The 21,374-nt window shown below is 41.3% G+C and overlaps 1 protein-coding gene across 5 annotated transcripts in view; it reads right to left on the bottom strand.

Moving 5' to 3' along the window:
• Nucleotides 1–947: 947 nt before the first annotated feature.
• CACNB4 (calcium voltage-gated channel auxiliary subunit beta 4) overlaps nt 948–21,374 on the bottom strand; it is a 239,996-nt gene continuing 219,569 nt past the window's right edge. For all 5 annotated transcript variants that reach the window (XM_059704459.1, XM_059704455.1, XM_059704457.1 and 2 more), the window contains 2 exons: nt 6,387–6,572; nt 948–4,281 (listed from right to left, as the gene is read on the bottom strand). In XM_059704459.1, the coding sequence (XP_059560442.1) occupies nt 4,021–4,281; nt 6,387–6,572 (447 nt within the window). In that variant the 3' untranslated portion in view covers nt 948–4,020. The remainder of the gene's footprint in view (nt 4,282–6,386; nt 6,573–21,374) is intronic.

Here is a 21,374-nt window from a genome sequence, read left to right as displayed (position 1 = left end):
TACTACCTTTCAGACTTAGCGCTGGATGTTATAACAAGTTGCACACAAAGATAATTCCCCTGCAGTTTGATTTGTTCCCTATGATGAACGACTTATTAAATTAACCTTGCTTCCTAATAAATTGTGAACCTATTCAAAGAAAACTTCACTAATGTGGAAGAAATGAAAGGGTGACAAGAGCATTTTGGAAACAGTTTAAAATCTAAAGGGGAGGTATATTTTAACAATTTATGTATTTAGCTTTGCTGCAAGATTAGCAGTAATAGTAATAAATTTGATCACTATTTATTGAAAAGTATTTTTCTCTTTAAAGACTGCTTGTCTTCTGTAGAGAAGAGGTAGTATAAATATCAATATATAGGGCAAATTCTATAGTAGAATTATATTGTTTTTATTCTTAGCAAATATCAAAATAAAATTGTATAACTAAGAAAATATACTAGCATGCAAAATAAGGTTGCCTAGCAATATTCTTAACTGACATCCTGGGTCTCAACAACATTTTATGATATGTTCATTCAAAGAGTTGAAATTTGCAAACCAACTACTGGCATGATTTTCGTCTCTCCCTCCCTTTCACTGCCCTAGCTCTTATTATGAATTTTAAGGCCCCCACACAACAGACAAGTTCAAGTATGCAGGTATGAAAAGAGGTTAACATTCCAAAAATACATTTTGCAAACAACAATAATAAATAAAGTAACTGACAAATTATTTCAAGGGAACAAATAATTTGCTCAGAATTTGTTTTATATTTAAAAAATTCATTTCCTTAAGGACTAAGTGCAATGAAGTATCATCACATAATTAAGACTCTCTTATTAGGAAAGACTATCAGTCTAAATTAATAATTTTAATTTTCTTTCCAATGGAACTGTAAAAAGATAAGAGAGAATCATTAGTCATTTATAAACATTGCTAAGCGTTCCCTTAAATATTGGAGTAAACAAGATCACATTGTTGAGTATAATATTGAAGTCATATTATAGCCTTGAGAATTAACATCAGTATTGACAAGTTGCATTCCCTTTTTACCAGGACTACATTTCCACATCGTCACATGAGTCTACATGGTTACGTGTTCAATGACTGAAATGACAGAATATGTAACTTACATATTCTGAAACTACATATACCAAAATCACAGAATACGTGGTTTATACTACAAGTTAAAACAGCCTCAAAATAGTATAAGACTTCTTTCTCCTGCTTATCATTTTCTATTTTCAAATGAAATCAGTTAAAAACAAAGTACTTGTAGAATATGTATTTTCCAAAGGTGCTTGATATGCTTGGCAAAAATAAAACTTTTCATTTAGCATATATCTGTATTTTAGTATCATTTACACAATAAAGTCTAAGGCTTAAAAAAAAGGAAAATGCATCTCTTATTCATTTGGAGAAGATAAACATTACAAAAGGAATGGGGGAAATATGCCATATCAAAGTAAAATTTTAAATATATCCATCAAGAAAATATACATTATATCCTTTCCAAGATTGTTAGCTTTTGAGTAAGAATGCAAAGCAAAACACATATGGACACTTCATGGTAAATGACATATTGGTTTGTGCAGATTTTAAATGGACCTCTCTCTGTATCAGCATGACATGGAAGACTTAGAAACAGGGCTTTGAGAGGCCTTTAAAAACAAGTGATTTTTAAAAGTTGAAAAAATATGAAAATCTTGCTGACTAGGAAATATATGTAAATACTGTTATAGCTACCTGCCATAAAATGTAAATATTTTAAAGTAGTTAAATGACTGGGTTGCTAATGCTACTACAGAAAAAGCTGAACAGCTGTCTAGTCTAAATTCAGACACCTTGGTGCACTCTTTGCAATTAAATACTGTAATGCGCACAAACAAGAAACCAGTAAAGCATCTAGAAAAATGTTTTGGCTAATGTTTTCTTTCTCATGCAAGTATGTGCTGTACATGTAATAAGTATATTTTTGCTTACTGGAAAATGCTCTTCTGTGCTCTAACAAAGTATTCAGTAATGGCAGGTTATATGTTTATTAAAGTGCATAATGGATACAACTTTTTTAAATGTCTTAACTGAAAGTTCTGTAAGCTTCACTAGATGACAAAAGAACTTCATAAGCCAGTAACACATATTAACTTTTAGAATTTACTGAGCCCATATTTTTAGTTGTATCAAATATTTGAGATAACTTACATAATTATAGGCATCCTCATTATCAGCTAAACATAATGGAATATGCACAGTGAACATGAGGGGAGGGAATATGGAAGATCATAATGGGGTTTAACATATGTATAATTAAGTAATCAAGAATATGAAACTTATTTTCATGGCCAGGAAATTTATTTAACTGGTGCATGCTTCGAGAGCCTAAATATTGAAAGGCTTGGTGGAGGGGAAAAGATAATAGAAAATGAATTATTATTGTTTCCAAAAAATAGGTTTTATGACATGTACCAGTACAAAAGGATTTTTATGCATGGTCCAACTGGGGCTTTAGAAAAATGCATGCATTGTAGGCTTTTAGAAACAAGAGCCTTTTCCTAAAGACATTTGTGTATTGTATAAAATGGTCAATTTCAACAATTTCTTGGATCATAGTGAATCTAAGTCTTCCTTAAAAATATAAGATAGAAGGTCACCAATTCCAAAATTATAGCCACTGGAAACACTGTGAAGACTTAATATGTGAAGAGGAATGTTGATTAGAAATAATGAAGCTCAATCTCCAAATTCTTTATAATCCTTTGCAATAAAAATTCTCTAAGTTTAGTGGACAAATATGTTCTGAATGAGTTTCTTTTCATTGCAAGCTTTTACATTCATCACTTGTTTTCACATTTTCAATTAATTGTTTGGTACTAACACATCTTTCAATATCAAAATTGAATGTGTCTATATAAAACTAACATCCTTAGAATAATTATAAAGAATTTGGTGAAGGGCTAGAGCATTCAGATATTCAAAGACAGAGGTTGAGTGAGGCAATGAAAAATATTCAGTTGTGCCTAGTGGGAAATACCGAACCCGTGTTTGTGAAGTGGGTGGAAAAAGTCCCACCTGGAGGTGTTTAGCTTTGCACTCAGGAGGATCTGTGCCCATCCTTACTCCCTGACTTCAGATCCAGGATGTATGTAGTTGTGCTCAGATTTATTAGAGGGGAAACACCCATTTTCCATTTCACATAACCTGCTATGATTGGGCTTCCCTTTTCTCTCTCACTGCAAAAGAAATTTTGAGATTTTTTTTGACATGTACCATGTCAAATGAAATAACAGTAGTGACTAAACGAAAAGCAAAACACTTTGAAACAACAGCTGTGCCAGGAAAGAAATAAAAATATTAAAATATGAGAAGATTGTATACTTTCTGTATTAATTTGAGATTCTTTTGGCACTATCAATACATTTGGTAAGTTTGAAAAGCCATTTTGGAAACATTAACGTATATTAAAATGTGTATACATTCCAACTTTAAGTGTAAATTTAGCTTCCAGCAAATAAATACCATAGCTGGTTTTGGCTTCTATTGGTATTTTGATATCCTCATTAATCAGTTATTTTTTCAGATTTTTTAAATGGATCGCCACATGCTCAAGTAGACTTTCTAGTCGATTCACCCAAATTCCAACAGGAATTGGTTTATAAATTGGTTCCAACTGGAACTGGTCATTTGGAATTTCCAGCATGGGAAATTATTTTATATGTGCCTTGATAAGTACCCTAACTTACAAATTGATGTGTCTAAATCTAATGAAGAAAACAAAGGTACTGTTATGTAAATGTTGCACTTAAAAATGTCTATATGATTGGGCATCTAATATCCATCTAGACTTAAGGGCATGATGTACTTTTTTTCTTTTCTTTGTTGTTTTTTTTTGCCCCTTATTTAGCATCAAATGACAGCAGCCCATAAACACAGTAAATACTGTGCTGTACTTGCCAAGTTAAGATGATTGGTTTATCCTAGCAGTGCTATGGCAAATTGTCAACAGATGAATTTTTGTTTGTTTGTTTGCTTCTTGCAGACTCAAAGCCTATGTCGGGAGTCATGGCTATAGCCCCCAGGTGATCCTCGGTTCCTGTGGGGTTTGTAACTGTCCTGGTATGAGTCAGGGTAATCTTCTTCCACGAGAGGATAATGATCTCGGCTATGCTGGGAGCTGGAAGACAAGCGGTTCCTGCTCTTCCGAGCCCTTTCATTGTGGTAATTTTCATCAGAGGTCATTAGACTTCGTCTTTCAATTGGAGAGTTCTCTGTGGAATGGTTGCTGTGCCTCACACGCTGACTCTAAAAATATCAGATAGTTCATTGATTACATAAGGTCAGCTTCATTCAGCTAGAACACGTCAATGCATGTACAAACAGTAGGATCTGTACAATAAGCTGCCGGATATCTGACTTAATGAAGAATTTTGATGCACAAATGATCTGCTCAACATATCTGATTTTATTTATTTGGGACATATCATGCAAAGATGTCAACGTGTTGATAGTCTGTGAATTTAATTACATAATGCTGCATGATTATGCTTCCTCTTAAAATACAGAATTGAAAGTTAACTGTTGAATGGAACTCAATATATTTAGGGAGGCCTAACAACTCCAATTCTGTTGTAAACATGAGGATTATTCTACCATTCGGAAATAAAGTTCAGAATAACATGATTTGTGCTCATAAAATAATGCATTTGTTTCCGTGCCCTACATAAAGGTAATATTCTTTCTGAAGGACTATACAATTACGTAGCCAACTAATTGATACATTTACAAATCTTGCTTCCTCAACTGAAGTGTCATGTAAAACTATCTTCAGATAAAAACTAAATTCCTCTAACATCATTAATTGAAATTATCTTCAGACATTTATTTAATGGCTCAGAAAATGTTATTCAACATTGTTCTTCAAATCATAGGAAAACACATATCATAGCTGTGTCTCCTGCTTGGATGGGTCGCCTCAGTTAAGAAACAGGATCGTAATAAAACCAAAGATTCAGATACGTTTCCTCTAAAAGACACCCTCACACAGAAGGAAACTCACGCAAGGGTCACAGCCTGTGCCTTTAATCTCAGCCAGGGGTCTAGCAATTAAAGGCCATGGTTACTAGGAGAAATAGGCCACAGGATGAAGGGCACCGCATTAACTCAGGGGAAACTGGGAGAACCACTCTAGGTGGATTTCTTAGAGATGATGAATCAAGAGTGTTGTCTTTATAGATAAAGTGCAACATTTCATTTCTACGTACATTACAGAAGCACATTGCTTCATGCATCCACTTCTCATTTCACAGTGTACAATTTGGAGCCAAGCCAAATTAGTCAGTGGAAATGCCACACTCAGATCAGCACACAGGCAGTGAAACAAGGCAAGAAATAGTCCTGGTGCATACATATATACTGTATACAGAATATATGCATATTTTATAGTATAGTACATTTCCCATGTTCATTTCCAGCCTCAAAAGCTATTCATTTGTACGGCAGTTTTTCTGCTTACAAAGATGCAATTTTGTAGCAAAGCAATACCATTATAATAGCACTTCAGAGAGTGCCATTTATCTCAGAGTTAACGCAACACGATCTTCAATTATGACTGTCATTATAACCCATTATTACAAAACTAGTCACGATGCAAGAGGGCTCAATTGACGACTACCTGTTCCTCAGTCAGCTGGGGCTTTGGCCACATTCCAGCAGCTGCTTGATAAATGGTAAATAATAATTGGTGTAGAAAGGCAGGATTCACTCTGTATCATTACCTCTGGCTCCCACTTCTAGCTCTGAGTGCAGCACCAGGACATGGGGGAGAGAACTTGTGCTCATCCCCAGCTTCCCTCAAGGACACTTGCCGTAGCCACTGACCAAGGTGGCCCTCCCCCACAAGAAAACTCAGGGATCTGTCCCTGTTTCCGAACAGAGAAGCTCTACTTGTGTGCACAATCTATAATGACTGGGCAAGCCAGAGGACCCCGGAGCCCATGGCGCAGGACTTGCTAAGAGCAGTCAAAAGGTCCATCTGTCCCCAAATCTTTGACTTAGCTTGCCACTACTGCACAGTCCTTAAGAAGTGACACAGAGAAGTAACGCACAGCTGCACGGAGTAGGTGTTAAGTTTCCTGGCAGAGTCTGGGCACAGAGGGATTAAGTTACCTAAGGGAAGGCCATTATAAATGAACAGAGAACCAAGTTCTAGAGAGAGGGCCACTTTCCGGGACACTTTGTCTAGGATAGATCATGATTAAATAATAGTTGAGATTTTTTTTTTTATGTATAATGCCCACACATGGTTCCCTCTTCAGATTAAGGACAACTCAGTCTCCATCCCAATCAAGTTCCCTACAGAATCTTAATCAAAGTCGGGTTGTAAAAGCACGAGTGGCAAGTGGCAATACCTGTAACCCAGAAATTGCTGTGGGATATGGTGAGAGAGCTGTGGAGCCCAAATTCCTTCCAAGCAGCGGGGTCATAGGGGTGCTACTGGTTGTGTGGGTAGCACGCCAGTATGCCTCCAGGTACTCGCCCAGGTGTTCACACGCATCCTCCAGCTGGTTTTCATCCAGTATAACGTCAAACATTTCCTGCAAGAAGAATCCATTTCATTTATACGTCATGCTTTAGGCAATGAAACCTAAAACTCTACTCCACGAAGATCACAGCATTCCTAGTATCCAGCAGCAATATCAGATCTGAGGGGCGGTGCTGGCAGTTTCTAAAGTTAAAGTCGAGTGAAGAACTGCACAGGTAGCCAGGGGCAAACTTGGACATTGACATGAAAATGGGAGTGCTCACTAAATATTTAGCGTTTTCATTATTTAGAAGAAAAAGATGAGGTAAGCATGAAGGGGTAATAAGTAGAATATAGTGAAAAGATAATGTATTCCCATCTGTATCCATATCTTCCTATAGAGTTGAATTAAACTTAGTTCGGAATATGAAAGAAGCAATTAATGGTACTGAAAGAGGAGTTCTAAAAATGTTTTGCACAATGGCCATGTCTTTGGAATTAAACATTTCATCTCCCCAAGTAACTATGTTGAAGGGTATAACATTTACTTAGATAATTTTCAGAGTGTTGGTGAAAATGATGTTATCCATCTTATGATAAAACAATATGAAAAGAAAATTTAGGATTAATACAAAAAAATCACATTACAGTGACTTCTGCTAACAGAAGATCATTGTGTGAAATATGTGAAACTGTTTTTAAAAAGACAAGAACGAGGAATATTTCATTGTGGGAGGGGAGGGGTGTCACACAAGAAGTATGTGGTGTCCACACTTCAGGCAGTAGCAACTTCATCTGGCCTATAATCAAGGAGCATTCTTCTTCCCCAAGGAGCAGAGTGGCCCCTCTGTCTGATCGGGAACACAGACAGAATATACCCAGGACACAGGTTCCCTGGAGGGACAGTCAGAAAACCATGGCAGAGGGAAAGGCACTCCATAGGTAAGTGAAAGCATACCCCAGCCATCGACAGCTTGATCTGCACCTTCTCTCTCCCACCACCTCCACCACCACCCACTTGCTTTTATTAGCTCTTTTCATCAAAACAAGAACCTCTCAGAGAATGAATCAAACAGGGTTACTGCCATCAGCACTACTACTGCGGCTGGATTGCAGGTTAATGGCAACTGGATGACTTTGAGTTTGTGGTGAGTCAACTGACTCACTCATTAGTGTGAGGGCTTCTTGAAGCAGAAGTCACAATGGAAACCATCTCTCCACCAACACTTACTATTTGAATGTTTTCATCATATTATTCTTTACTGAATATTTTGACCCTGAATGAGATGACTTCAATCCAAATCAACTGGTATTTGAGAAGATTTAGCCAATTTAACTCACGTGGAAACCTTTCCCTCCAAGAACATTTATTAGATTTCAAATGGTTTTCTCCATGTTATATTAATTTATCAAATATTTACTCAGTACTATTTTTGTGCTAGGCATTGTGGGTATCCAGTGGCAAAGAAAACAGATAATATCCTTATGCTCAAGAAACATACAGTCTGGTGGGAGAGACAAGTATGAAAGTCCTTGATAGTCTATGTCACTCCAGGACTTTAAGTTGAACAATTAAGAGACTGAGTCAGTTAATGTTTAAAGCTGCAGCTTAAAGTTCTGGATTTGGAAGGAGGCCGAGAGAAGCGTGTGAAAGTTGAACTTATGAGGGAGGGGAAATTATGAGGAAGCCAAAGAATTCTATCTGTAAAAGTAAGAGGAACAAAACAGATAAAGAGAAACAAAGACACAATGGAAGAAAGAAAGCATATGGCCCATGAGAGACTGGGAAACAGCTAGTTGCTATAGTTGCATGAATGCATATCCCTTCAATAAGTCCCCTTTTCCACGAAAGCAACTTAAGAGAGTTTCTGTCTCTTGCAATTAAAAGCCCCTCCCCCATTAATGTAAAGTTTCAACAGTTACTTTACAAATACAGAATCTGAGAAGTGCCCATAAGGCTCTGATAGAAACGGTGCATTCTCCGATAGCACTGCAGCGCGACCATGATTGGACAAGAACCTCCTACCCCAAAAGGCATGCACAGGCTCTGACTGAGACAGATGACACAGGAAGAAGAGGGAACTGGCCACCACGGGGACAAAGGACCACTCCGTCAGCCACTCCAGGCTAAAGCCGGCAGCAAATTCTAGACTGCATGTTGTTTGGTGTCAGCTATTCACATACTTTTATTTATGTCAACTGTGTAATTCAAATACATAGGCCTCACTCTATAATGTGGGCTTTCCCCAATGTGTAGTCTCAATAAGTCATTTTCTTGCTTTCATAAAGTCCCAAGTTAAAGAACCCTCCAGGGACACCTGAACTGGGGCCCTGACTATCACAGCCAGGATTGCAAAGCCCAGAGAGGGCGAAGATAGGTAAGCAGCACCTATTGCAGAATGTTGTTTGAATGAGGCTTATGTCTACTTGACTGTCCCACATGTTACATCGTCATGGCTGCAGGTACAATTAGACATACACTTAATTACAAGTCATTTTAATAAAGTACTTTTCTTTGCTAATAGAATTTGTCTATATCAGCACATGGCTGTTTGTTTGAGACAATCATTTCTAGGAAACTATGTATTTGCATTGCTAAAAAAGACAGGTATAGGATGCAAAATGAATTGAAACTTTCAGGTTTTCAAAAGCACAGAGGAAAGCAAATTTCAGCTTCTGCATAAAATACTGACAACGTGACTTACATTCAACAAAGAAGAATTTTACAGGCTGTATATCTGTGACAATTTTCCTTTTGAGCTGTTTAGGAAAATGACTAGACCAGTGTTAGAAAGTGAGAATAATAGGAAGAAAATTTTAAATTATACATGAAATTCAAAGAGAAGCAGCCCAATGAATTATGCGAACCAGCTTTGTCTATTTTTTTATAAACGTAAAGGTTCAAGTCTAGTTAGCTTCTTACTGTGCAGTAGTGAGGCCTCCAGCGTGGGATACGGATTCAGAGGGCTGCCTAATCAGCAGAAGAGGGTGTGAGTAATGGGACGGTCACGGGCCATGAATAGTTACCCACTCTGTGATGTCATGCCATCGGTGACTGCCTGAGATAAGGATAATGCTGGGCTGTTTCAAAGCATTACTGCAGCAAACACCTTTGACATCCAATGACAGTGATACCGTTGTCATTAAACTAGTCCTATATAATAAAGGCTAATATGCAAATCGACCAAACAGTGGAACAACTGGTCACTATGACATGCACTGACCACCAGGGGACAGACGCTCAACGCAGGAGCTGCCCCCTGGTGGTCAGTGCACTCTCACAGGGGGAGTGTCGCTCAGCCAGAAGCCCTGAGCTGGGCTCACGGCTGGTGAGTGCAGTGGTGGTGGCGGGAGCCTCTTCCGCCTCTGCTGCAGTGCTAAGGATGTCTGACTGCGGCTTAGGCCCGCTCCCTCCAGGGAGCCATCAGTCAGACATCCCCTGAGGGCTCCTGGACTGTGAGAGGGCACAGGCCAGGCTGAGGAACACCCCCCACCCCACCCCTGAGTGCACAAATTTCATGCACCAGGCCTCTAGTTATTAGTAACAGGGAAGGCCAAATATTACAGGCATGTCATTTGGACAGCTTCATCAGGAAGTTAAAGCTTTATTTATACTTTCCAGGGAGCCACTAATCTATTCCCAGCAGATCACTGGGGGAAGGGACTGGATGGGGGGAGATAGACGCATGCCCAGTAAAGTTGGGGGGGTGAGCAAAGCTGCTTGCTGTCAGTCACACCTGAGAATAGGTCATGGTCCAGAATGGGTGTAGCCACTGTAAGGGTGTGAAATTTGGGATATTTAATCCCCTAAACAAAGGAGTTTTCTCTTTTGTTGGTCTTGTGTTCTCAGCTGACTCCTGGCTTGTGGGGCTCTGACATTCTCCCATGTGGCCCACGGCCATGTGGATCCCCACTCACAATGGACTAATGAATGTAACTAGCCTGATGCTGAACTGGACCCGACTGCAACACAGAATGGAAACTCTGGACACTGGCTTTGTTTTTAGCCTTACTAAAACCCGGCTACACTCCTTCCAGGACTGGAGTAAGGGAAATGGGACTTTGGAACCCCAGAGATGTAATTCCACACACAAAAATCACCCATCCTCCTGTGGGAGCCTCAGAGAATTCTTTTTCTCAAGATATGGTTAGGACTCCACCCCCAGCACCCAGTGGGGAAAGGGATACTTCAACTTCCCCATAACAATAGGACATTTCCTCCAGCTGAAATGGACAGAAATAACGGGGCCACTGAAGTTCATAAGAAGTGAACAAAGGAGTCGAAACAAACCATTAAAACATCAACCCTTTCCTGGATAAGCTCTTTCAGAAAAACTAAAAACTAAAGCGTTACAGGTGACAAGAGTGAAAAACATGCCTTTAGCTCATCCAGTGGTTCAGAGAACAAAAATGCTAGGAAAGAAGGAAAGGGAACGACTGAAGCTGAATAAAGTGGAAATGAAGATCTGCAATGTCTTTCAATAGAAACTGTAAGTACTTAATGACCTTTCCAGCCCTCTACTCATAGAGCATCACAAACCTTCCTAGGGAGGGCGCCTGAAGTAGGGCAGCCAACCATCTTACTTGCTCAGAACTGAGTGATCCTTGGGACTATCAATGCCTAAAGCTGGAAAATCTGGGAAGAACTGCGATGGTGGGTTATCCAAGTTTTTACAGAAGACAGAGCACATTTTAGGTCCTACATTGAGGATTAGAGCAGGTTCCCCTTATTCCTTTCACATTCTTGTGGGAGGGAAGATATGGAGAGGGAGTGGGCAAGTCTTTCCTTATAACTATGAAGCACATATTTTCTAGCATACAGGGGAGAATCTCACTAAGACTAACGTGATTTCTAATATGTTTCATCTAGGAAATTGCTACTGAACATTGTAATTAAAAAGTTTATGAAACTTAGGAGTTATTTTTGCAGTTGAATTGTAACTTTTTTTTTTAAAAAAAAGTTGGTGCCTAACTGAATATTAGCTATTTCGGAGGTTAAATATATGCAAACTCTTCCATTATCTAAACATTGCTTTACATCTATTTATTGTACATACATAAAACTGCATGTGGGACAACTTTCCTATTTCTAAGTGGAGAAAGAAAGAATAGAGGTGAGAATATGTTTATTTCCTTGTTATTGAAATACTATATATATCCCACGTTCAAAGGCTGTTAAATCGCGTTGTTTACCCATATCTTCAGAAAAAAATCACTTCTGTCGTGGTTAACAAGCTGCTTCCCTATTTATAATGGTCTGGCCCTCTAGCAACTTCCGCACGAAATTATAGCTAATTTGCCTACAAACGTCAGGTGCTCATAATAATCTGGACACCCAGTGTATAAAGATCCTGAAACTGCTGCCACCATTAAGAGACAGGGGGAAAAAAAAAGACTGCCAAATACCATTCAGTAAAATGAAATGGCTGAATGGCCAACATGTAATGCTGATTACAAAATAGCCAACCAGTGTTTCTTTCATATCAAAACTACATTCTTTTTTTAAAAAATATTTTTATTGATTTCAGAGAGGAAGGGAGAGGGAGAGAGAGATAGAAACATCAATGATGAGAGAGGATCATTGATTGGCTGCCTCCTGCATCCCCCCACTGAGAATCAAGCCCACAACCCAGGCATGTGCCCTTGACTGGGAATCGAACCCGGGACCCTTCAGTCTGCAGGCTGATGCCCTATTCACTGAGCCAAACCAGCTAGGGCTCAAAACTACTTTATATTACTAACGCTTCTTTTTATGTCCTGAGTCAACTAGTAATAGGAAACTGGACTGTGAGTTAAAGGGATTTTCCAAGGTTACAGGGGTGGGGAGCCTTTTTCTGCCCAGGGCCATTTGGATATTTATAACATCATTCTCAGGCCATATAAAATTATCAACTTAAAAATAAGCCTGCTATATTTGGTCAAACATTTAATTAACTCACCCCTAATGCCTTGGCAGTGCCAAAGCAAATGATTTTAAGGGCCTTATAGGGCCCAGAGGCTGGATGTTCCCCACCCCTGGAGGAGGTCTACCAATATTATGGGGCGCTAGCAGTTTCCACTTCAATGAGCTAAATTGGAAAGACAATCAGGATTCTTGCCACTATTTGCTGGGGAAAACATGAAGCAAGGAACATTAGTGACCCTGAGCCCTTCTAGCTTCTCTCTTTAATCATCTGTGACACTCATTATGTACCCAAGCACATTTCCTCACCACAGTGCTCTATTCTGTCCATCCTTATCCTTCAAAGATTATAACAAGACCAACCAGTGTTACAGTCTGCAGAAAATGCATCCAATGTTTTTAAGTTCATATTAATCCAATGCTGTAAGGAGCACTGGTGGGAGTGAGCTCTCCCTAACTCCATACACCCAAGTTGGGTGGCTGAGCCCGGGCAGCAAGCGTAGTCTCCTTTGGACTGAGAGAAACAAGATCCCACGTGGCCTTGTTTCATGAAGGGAACATCTGAAACCGATTACTCTCTTTTTCAAAAGCAGTTAAAGGTTAAACTACGAACATCCAGAGGCTCCGTAATAATGAACTCATCAGTGGGGACGGCACTTTCAAATAGATGGGTGAGTCCATACGGTTCTAAATAATTTAAGTAAAATGACTCTAGAAGGGCCATGGAAAATGACTACTGCGATAGGAATACGATCAAGGACACTGGGCACTATCATTCGCTTTGGGGTTCTTGTGTTTAATAGAATAAATCTGAGTCCATTCAGCAATGGAAAATAAAGGGTGATAGACGAGAACCACTATGGTTGCTGTAATGTTAGAAGTTTGCAAGACTGTGGAGGAGATGAGCTCCCCTACGGCAGAGAGAGCGATCAATGTCATTTTACACGCACACAAAAAATTATATAGCTCAAAGAGCCTGCGGGTCAGCTTCTGGTAACACAAGCCAGCTTGTACTAGTAACTAAGCAGGATTAAAGGGTTACATTTCATTTATAGATTCAATTGTCTGCCTATCTGCTTTTCTCACCAGGCATTATGTAGCTCGCATAGTACTAGGGCAATCTGAACTTTGGCCTTCTTAAAATGTACTATTTTCAAAGTCTCTGAAAAGGAAATGGGTATAATACCTGGTAGAAGCCAAGTGAAATCTAACAATATAGTGCACAGATGTATATTATAAATGCAAATTCAGGTGGCTCATATAAAAAGGTCTAGATGAAAGGGGCTGTGGGTCCTAATCACATAGGCTAGTGGTCGGCAAACCGACGCTCGTGAGCCACATGCGACTCTTTGGCCCCTTGAGTGTGGCTCTTCCACAAAATACCACGTGCGGGCGCACATGTACAGTGCAAAGTTGACTTAAAACTTTAAGTAAAGTTTATTAAGTTAATTTTAGGGAACATTGTGGAGTGAAAGAAGATGTAGTGTCGAGGATTGAGAAAGGTATGTTGAGATGATTTGGACATATAGAGAGGATGAACAAAAGGAGATAGACGAAACAAGTATACAAGACGAGTGTGGATGGGAGAGTTGGAAGGGGTCGACCTCAGTGAACATACCTCCATCAGATTGAGGACGTTTTTAGCAAAGGCCAGCTTAGGAGTACCCTAATTAAGTTAATAACAATGTACCTACCTATATAGTTTAAGTTTAAAATATTTGGCTCTCAAAAGAAATTTCAATCATTGTACTGTTAGTATTTGGCTCTGTTGACTAATGAGTTTGCCGACCACTGGCATTGGCCCTTTTCTGCCTGCATCCCACCTTTTCTTCTGTGAATCTAGAGTGGGCATAAAGGAAAGCCCCCTCTCTTCCAGAGAAGAACTGCTCAGGAGCCCATCCTCCCAGCTTGTCTTTCTGTCTGTGGCAGATCAAAAATGGCCACCAACTTTTGGACATTTTCCATGTTGAGATGGACAGTGTGTCCCCTCGCCTTGAGTCTGGGCAGCCTCTGTGACTCCTAGCAGAAACCCAGGGAAGTGATGCTGTGTCAGTATCTAAACACAGTATCTAAGCTTGAGATAGTGGAACACTTGCTCTTGGAGCCCTGCGAGCTGCCATGTCCGAAGCGCATATCCCTGTTGAGGAGATCCCATGGAAAGTTCCTAAAATCACACAAAGAGGGAGAGGAGCTGGCTGGGCCCAGCCCTCCAGTCATCCCTGCTAAGGAGCAGGTCAGCCGTGCAGCTGAATCCCACCAACTCAACTGGTGGTTGGTTGAAATCACTAACTTTTGGGGTAGATTTTTGCACAGCAATAGAAAACTAGAACAGTCATAGCTAAAACAGTCATAGATAACTAGAACTAATAAATAACCAGTTGTTTGGACAGAAATCGATAACTAGGACTTTGTCCTAGATTGAACAAGGGTGGCAACTTTGTTGGGCTCGATGACATGGAGCCTGCCTCCTACTCCTATAAACCAAATTTGACCGGAACATTCCGATTCCCTCACACATTGCCCATGCTGCTTTCCTGCTACAGAGGCAGAGTTGAGTAGTTTGGCGAAGGAGGCCAAATAGCCCACAAAGCCTAAGATACTTCCTGTGTGACCATTTACTGAGAAAGTCTTAGAAGAAGCCTTACCCAGGAAACAGGGGGAGCAGAGTTTGCCACCCCAAAATATGCCTTTTCGGGATATTGATTACTTTAAGCTGGTTATTTTTAAGACACTAAATCCTTAAACTGCCCCTTAGCTGCCTAAAAGGAATTTAGATAGAGGACCAGCTCCAGGAAGGCAAGTATCATCACAGATAACTAGTTTACTGTAAATCAGGTGAGAGGAACAGGGAGGAACCCCGCAAGTCCCATCTGATCCAATCCTCTCTGTGTCCCAGTGTTAAAGATGCTTCAGCAAAAATTTATTTACCAAACATTTGCTTCTCCATCTTCATATGAAGTCCCAAACCGCATCCATCAACCATCCCCCACCCCTAATAAGACACAAGTATTTTCTCTAGTAATTATTAGGAATAAATGTTAAACTCATTCTTATAGAAAGATCAAATTAGCAAAAACAAAACAAAACAAAACAAAACAGAAAAAACAAGTTCAATTCACCTAACATGTATCTCAAGGAATAACTTACTGAGAATTCTTATAACATTATTACCCCAAACTTGTGCATATATTAATCTAATCCAGTGGTTCTCAACCTGGAGTGACTTTTCCCCCCTAGGGGGCATGTGTCACACTTGAGGGTTGCTAATGGCCAGGGATGCCACTGAACATCTCACAACACACAGGACTGCCAACAAAAAAATTATCCAGCCTAAAATATTAATAGTGCTGAGGTGGAGGACCCCTAATCTAAATCTCTCTTTAATCCATGAGATGTATCACCTACCAAATTGTTTGCCAAGAGTTGACTTAACAAACTGTAATCTTATTAGTCTATATACTCTTTGAAGGCAAGAACATGCCATTGTGTCCCTCACACCTTGTGAGGTACCAACCTAATGCTTAACTAATGCTTGCTGAATGTATTTTAATTCTTACCAAGAGGGTTAACTGCAGATGAGCCACATGGAACTGAGAGGACTAAGTATTTGGAGTCTGCGTGGTTTAACCACATGGAGACATGGATACCATGTCCTCAGACATGCCCACGTGGTTGTTACTGTTGAAACTAGCTAGTTATTAATTTTAACGACAGGAAGAAAACAAAGGGAAGGCCAGACATCCATGGTCATCCAGGCAGCTTCACCAAGAAGCTGCAACTTTACTCTCCCCAGGGCACCACCAGTCCATTCCCTGCAGATCACTGGGAGAAAGACTGGACAAAGGGGAAGATGGGTGCATAGGCAGTGAAGTTGGGGTGATGTAGGGGAGGTACTTGTCTGTCTGTCTAACCTGAAAACAAAGATAATTGGCTAGAGGGGGTGGAACCACTGCAAGCCTGAGAAATCTTAGAAGGTAAATATCTGCATGTAGACAAAGGAATTCTCTCTCTCTTGTTCCTCTGGCTTTGCTCTTGCTTTCTTGCACTCGCCCATGTTCCCCCCATAGCCAAGTAGCCCTAGAAGCTGCATGGCCCACAGTCATGTAGACACTACACGTAATGGATTACAGCTGGAAACACAAGCTAAGCTAGCCTGATGCTGGACTGGACTGTGCAAATGTGGAGTTGACATTAATTTTAGAAATGGCTTTAATCCTAGCTCTTGTAAGGACACAGCTGGACTTCTGTGGTGGGACAGAGGGAGAGGGGACCTTGGAAACTCAGGAGTCTGTACCATGTAAATAAATATTATTTATTCTCCCATGTGAGTCTCAGAAAATTCCTTTCCTCATAACATCGCAAGAAGCCTACTATCACCAGCAACAGGTTGGGACATGGAGAGCTCCCCGCCAATAACACATGACTGGAGAAATTTCTGACCTGAATAATGCTCCGAACCAATGAAGATATCATCTGACTTGATAGATCTTATACTCTCCTCTTCCCTGGGCTCCTCAGCCCACCTGGGTTCAATAATATCTCTATGCTGGTCACTTTCAAAATCTAGACAGAATCAGAGTCTTGGAGAGTCAAGCAGGAATCTTAGATACAATATCTATATCTTAGCCGACTATACCCATAGCCTTCACCAGAGGAGATTCCTTTCACAATATTTCTGACATCTGTTCACACAGCCTACTCCACCCTCACCCCTGAGACAAGGAGCTCACTACTTAGAAAGCCAGCCTATTGTTTTCAGTATTTGCATTTGGGCGGACTTGTGAAATGCCTTCCTCTTAGTGGGTCCAAGTGACCACTGCCAAGTGCAATTAGACGGGCCTCACTGCTCTCAAGTCCACTCAGACCTGCTCCTGGAAACTCCCACTGATCTCAGCACCACCCTCTGGGCCTCACAGAACCAGCCTCCCTCACAGCGTAGAGCTTCCTACATTTGTGAAGGTAGTCCTGGCAAACAAGTTTTGAGATACTAATCTGTGATTTTCCTTTTGTATTTTCTCCTGTTCTTGTCTACCGTTCAAGCAGGTGGCAGGTCTGTTCTCCCTTGTCTGGCGTGAGGTGGGGGTGGGAAGGATGGGGGTCGTGGCAGGAAATTGCCAGCTCTCAATCCCCCCCCAACCCCCCTCCCCCCCACCGGGTTTTGTTTCCCAAAAGCCTAAATGGGTTGGAGAGATTTTGCTAACTACCTCTGGAAACAAAAGAAAGTGGGGGTGCTTTTAGTACAACCAAAGCAGAGAGGAAGTTCCTTTAATAGCAACAAGAGGGGAAGAGAGGAAGACACGTCCCCTCCCTCAGAGAGAGAGAAAAGGGAGCTCCCTTGCCAATGTCCCAGAGAAGAGGGGCTGTGTGTCTCCCTGCCTTGCCGAAGGCCCCGTGTTCCACATGAGGGCTGATGCAGCAGAGCATCCTTCCCTGAGGATCACATGCACCGGTGAATGGTTTTCAGGTTTGGAACACTCCCCCTCACTCCCTTCAACTTCCTCACCAACCCCCCACTTATGACTTGGGGTCTTTGTTCTGCTCTGGATTAGGGTGGCTTCAAGCATAGGTAAATATCCTGCCTGCCCAGTGGGATGGGGTCAAAATAGAAAATGGACTATTTCTTGCATGTCCATGTTGGGGATCAGAAGATTCAGCTACATCACAGCTACGTGTAAAGGTAGAGTGGCATGGTGGACAGAAGTTAGAGTCAGACAGATCTAAGGTAGGGTCTTGGGGCTCATTTACGAATTCCTACCTCCAACAAGTTTCTTACCCAGGGACTGAGCTTTCTCTTCTAGAAAGTGAGGATAATGTTATTCGCTAGGGCAGTCACAGAGGCGCATGCTCAGATTTCCCCTTGAGTTGGAACCTGCCATGATGAGTGTAGGCAGCAGACACACTTGGGTTGCTGCACCTTCAGCATCCACCACAGCGTTCCAGCTGAGGCCCTGCTCCCCAGGCTGCTGCCTGTCAATGCCGAGCGCATCAGGGGGACGAGAGCCGGGATATTTCTCCCAACATGAGACTCCTCTTGAAGCATCCATCTTATATAAAAACTGCTGTTTGAAATTTTAACCCTGCTATTTCTGGCTTCTGTAAATGCTTGCTGGCTTAAATAATAAGGAAAATAAGACTACTCCCATTTCAGAGAGGCCATTAAACCTTCTCCAGACAAAGTTATCAGTGCTGGCGTCAGGCCAAGCCTTTGGCCCAGCACATAGGGCCCTTTAAGAACTTGCAAAGGGAACTGGAAAAACCCCATATTTGGGAGACAAAGAAGGTGGAATGGTATAAATACGGGAAACTTCCTGTGTGATTTCGCCCAGAATTTGAGAGACATTTTCCTCTGGGCCTGTGCATAATAATAAATGTAACTCCATCTCTCTACCAGCGGTTCTCAACCTGTGGGTCGCGACCCCTGAAAATACATCCTGTATATCAGATATTTACATTACGATTCATAACAGTAGCAAAATTACAGTTATGAAGTAGCAATGAAAATAATTTTATGGTTGGGGGTCACCACAACACGAGGAACTGTATTAAAGGGTCGCGGCATTAGGAAGGTTGAGAACCACTGCGCATTGCTTGGTTCTTCTCTGGTTTTTTTGTAACACTCTAATAGGCAACCTTTTCTCTGGGGACCCACATCCAGGTGACTGAGATGTCTCAAGGCTGCATCACAGTCTGAGGCTCCTCCTACCCATTCTCCCCTTTTCCCTTCTCCCTTCCCAGGGCCAGACCTGCAGCAGGTCTGAAGGCTCTCCTTGGTTCTCTTTAATCTCACATAGGCATTTTCTCAATCAATCTGCAGCGCTAATTCCATTTAGGTCTCTGCTTCCCAGAAGACCCCAACTGATAAAATTACCCTTATAAGATTGTTCTAAAAGTTGGAAACAATAGCATAGTTCCTGGCTTTTGGTTGCTGATCAGTAAAGGTCAGCGTCCTTCAACTGGGTAATACATTCTTCTATATTTGCTCAGTGCTTTAATCATATATTCCACTATATACATGGGCTTCATCAGCAGACAATGTAAAGTTAGACTTCTTAACATAGTACTCCAGACTCCAAGTTATCCAAATTATCTGCAGGCAGGTAACCAGGTGCATGTTGCATGTGTGCATGCATGTGTGTGTGTGTGTGTGTGTGTGTATAGTTGGGTGGGGTTGTGAGGGGAGGAAATTGGTTTTGGAACCAGATAAATCATAAATCTAATCCTAATTTTCTGTGTAACCTTAGAGAATCATTTCACCTCTCTGTCTTCAGTTGTCTCACCTATATAATGGGGATAATAATGCTTATCTTACTAGGTAACTATGAGGATTAGAGACATTCTATTACTCTTATTGCATAAATTTCACTAAAACTCTTATTGTATAAATATTACTAAATATTTATTGTGGGCCTACTAAGTAGGAGCTTGAGATACAATAGTAAACCAGATTGGCACAGTTCGTTACAGAGCTTGACAGGTTAGGCATGGCCCAGCACATGTACATCCAGTAATTATAACAGAAACGCTTAGATGGTGCTTATCATGTGCCAGACATGTTCTAAGAGCTTCACTACATACTCACTCATTGAGTCTTTACACAAACCCAATGAGGTAGGTACATGCCGAAGATTACATAATTAGGGATGTAATCCTAGTATGGATTACAGTGGACTTGAAATTAGGCAATCTGGCTCTAGAGTCTGTACTTTTAATTTTTAATCTTCACCCATGGACAGAGAGGAAGTGGGGGTGGGGAGAGAGAGAGGCAGAGAGAGACAGAGTCAGAGAGAAAGATACATCAATTGGCTGCGGGGACTTGCAACTCAGGTATGTGCCTCAACTGGGAATCAAACTGGCAACTGTTCTTGTGCATGGGACAACCAACTGAGCCATTTTGGCCAGGCCATAGTCTGTGCTCTGTAAACATCTGAATTGAATTTCAGCTTCTTCAGAGCATAAACAATCCTTACACGAGCATAAATCTAGTGAATCAAATCAGTAGAAAAAAGTTATTTCCTTTAGAGAAACACAGGCACAGAAATAGTAAGTCAGCTGGGCAGGTGCAGACACTGACCAACCACTGGTGACCCACATGATACCTGCTACCTCCCCCACCCCCTCCCACCATTTGCTTGGCTTCCAACTCAGCAGCTGTTTCCTGGCAACGGCACTAGGAGAAACACTGCCATAATATGGCTTTTCACCTTACTTAACCCTGACCTCTTCATCTGCTCTAGCCACAGGGCTCTTCTAGTTCCAATAAATTCTCAACCATCGATGCCATAATCTTTTATGCCTATCAGAACTTTCAGGCAGAAAAGAAATGGAAAGTCAAATCAGTAGGTTTTCTTTTCATAAAAGCATACACATTGACTCAGTAGTTTGCTGAATTGGCCAGGTAATCAAGGTAGCAGTTAAGGACATTAGACATGGGACACTAAGTTCGTTTTTTATTACATGGCAGACACCACCCAGTTCTGGATGCCTGAGTGTAGCCAACATGGCAGCATCAGTTTGTTCCAAGAAATTCCTCAGGTTTATGATAACATACCACCACACTATCAATCTAGAATAAAAACGACAATCCTATATAATAAAGAGCTAATATGTAAATGGTTGTCATGCCATAATGGCTCAGACACTCAACACTAGGAGAAAGGAATGGGAACCAGCCAGGCACAAATGAGCTTGTGAGAGAAGAATGGGGACCAGCCAGGCTGCGGCCCGGCAGATGGACAAGCCTCCTGTCCTGCGGTCCCAGGTGCCAGCAGCCCCAGGTGCCAGCAGCTGTGCCTGCGGCCTAGGAGAGGGACAAGCTGCCCACCCTGTGGTCCCGGGTGCCTGTAGCTGAGGCCGGCTTGGGCGGAGCCAGCCCTGGTCCTGGGTGCCTGCAGCCAGACAGAGGGAGGGAAGCCCAGGTCCCAGGTGCCTGTGACTGGACGGAGGAGGAAATCCTGGGTCCCAGGTGCGGGGCGA

The sequence above is a fragment of the Myotis daubentonii genome, chromosome 7 (genome assembly GCF_963259705.1).
Source record: "Myotis daubentonii chromosome 7, mMyoDau2.1, whole genome shotgun sequence".
NCBI lineage: Eukaryota > Metazoa > Chordata > Mammalia > Chiroptera > Vespertilionidae > Myotis > Myotis daubentonii.
Note: the sequence above shows the minus strand (reverse complement) of the source record. Positions and strands in the feature narration are given on the sequence as shown.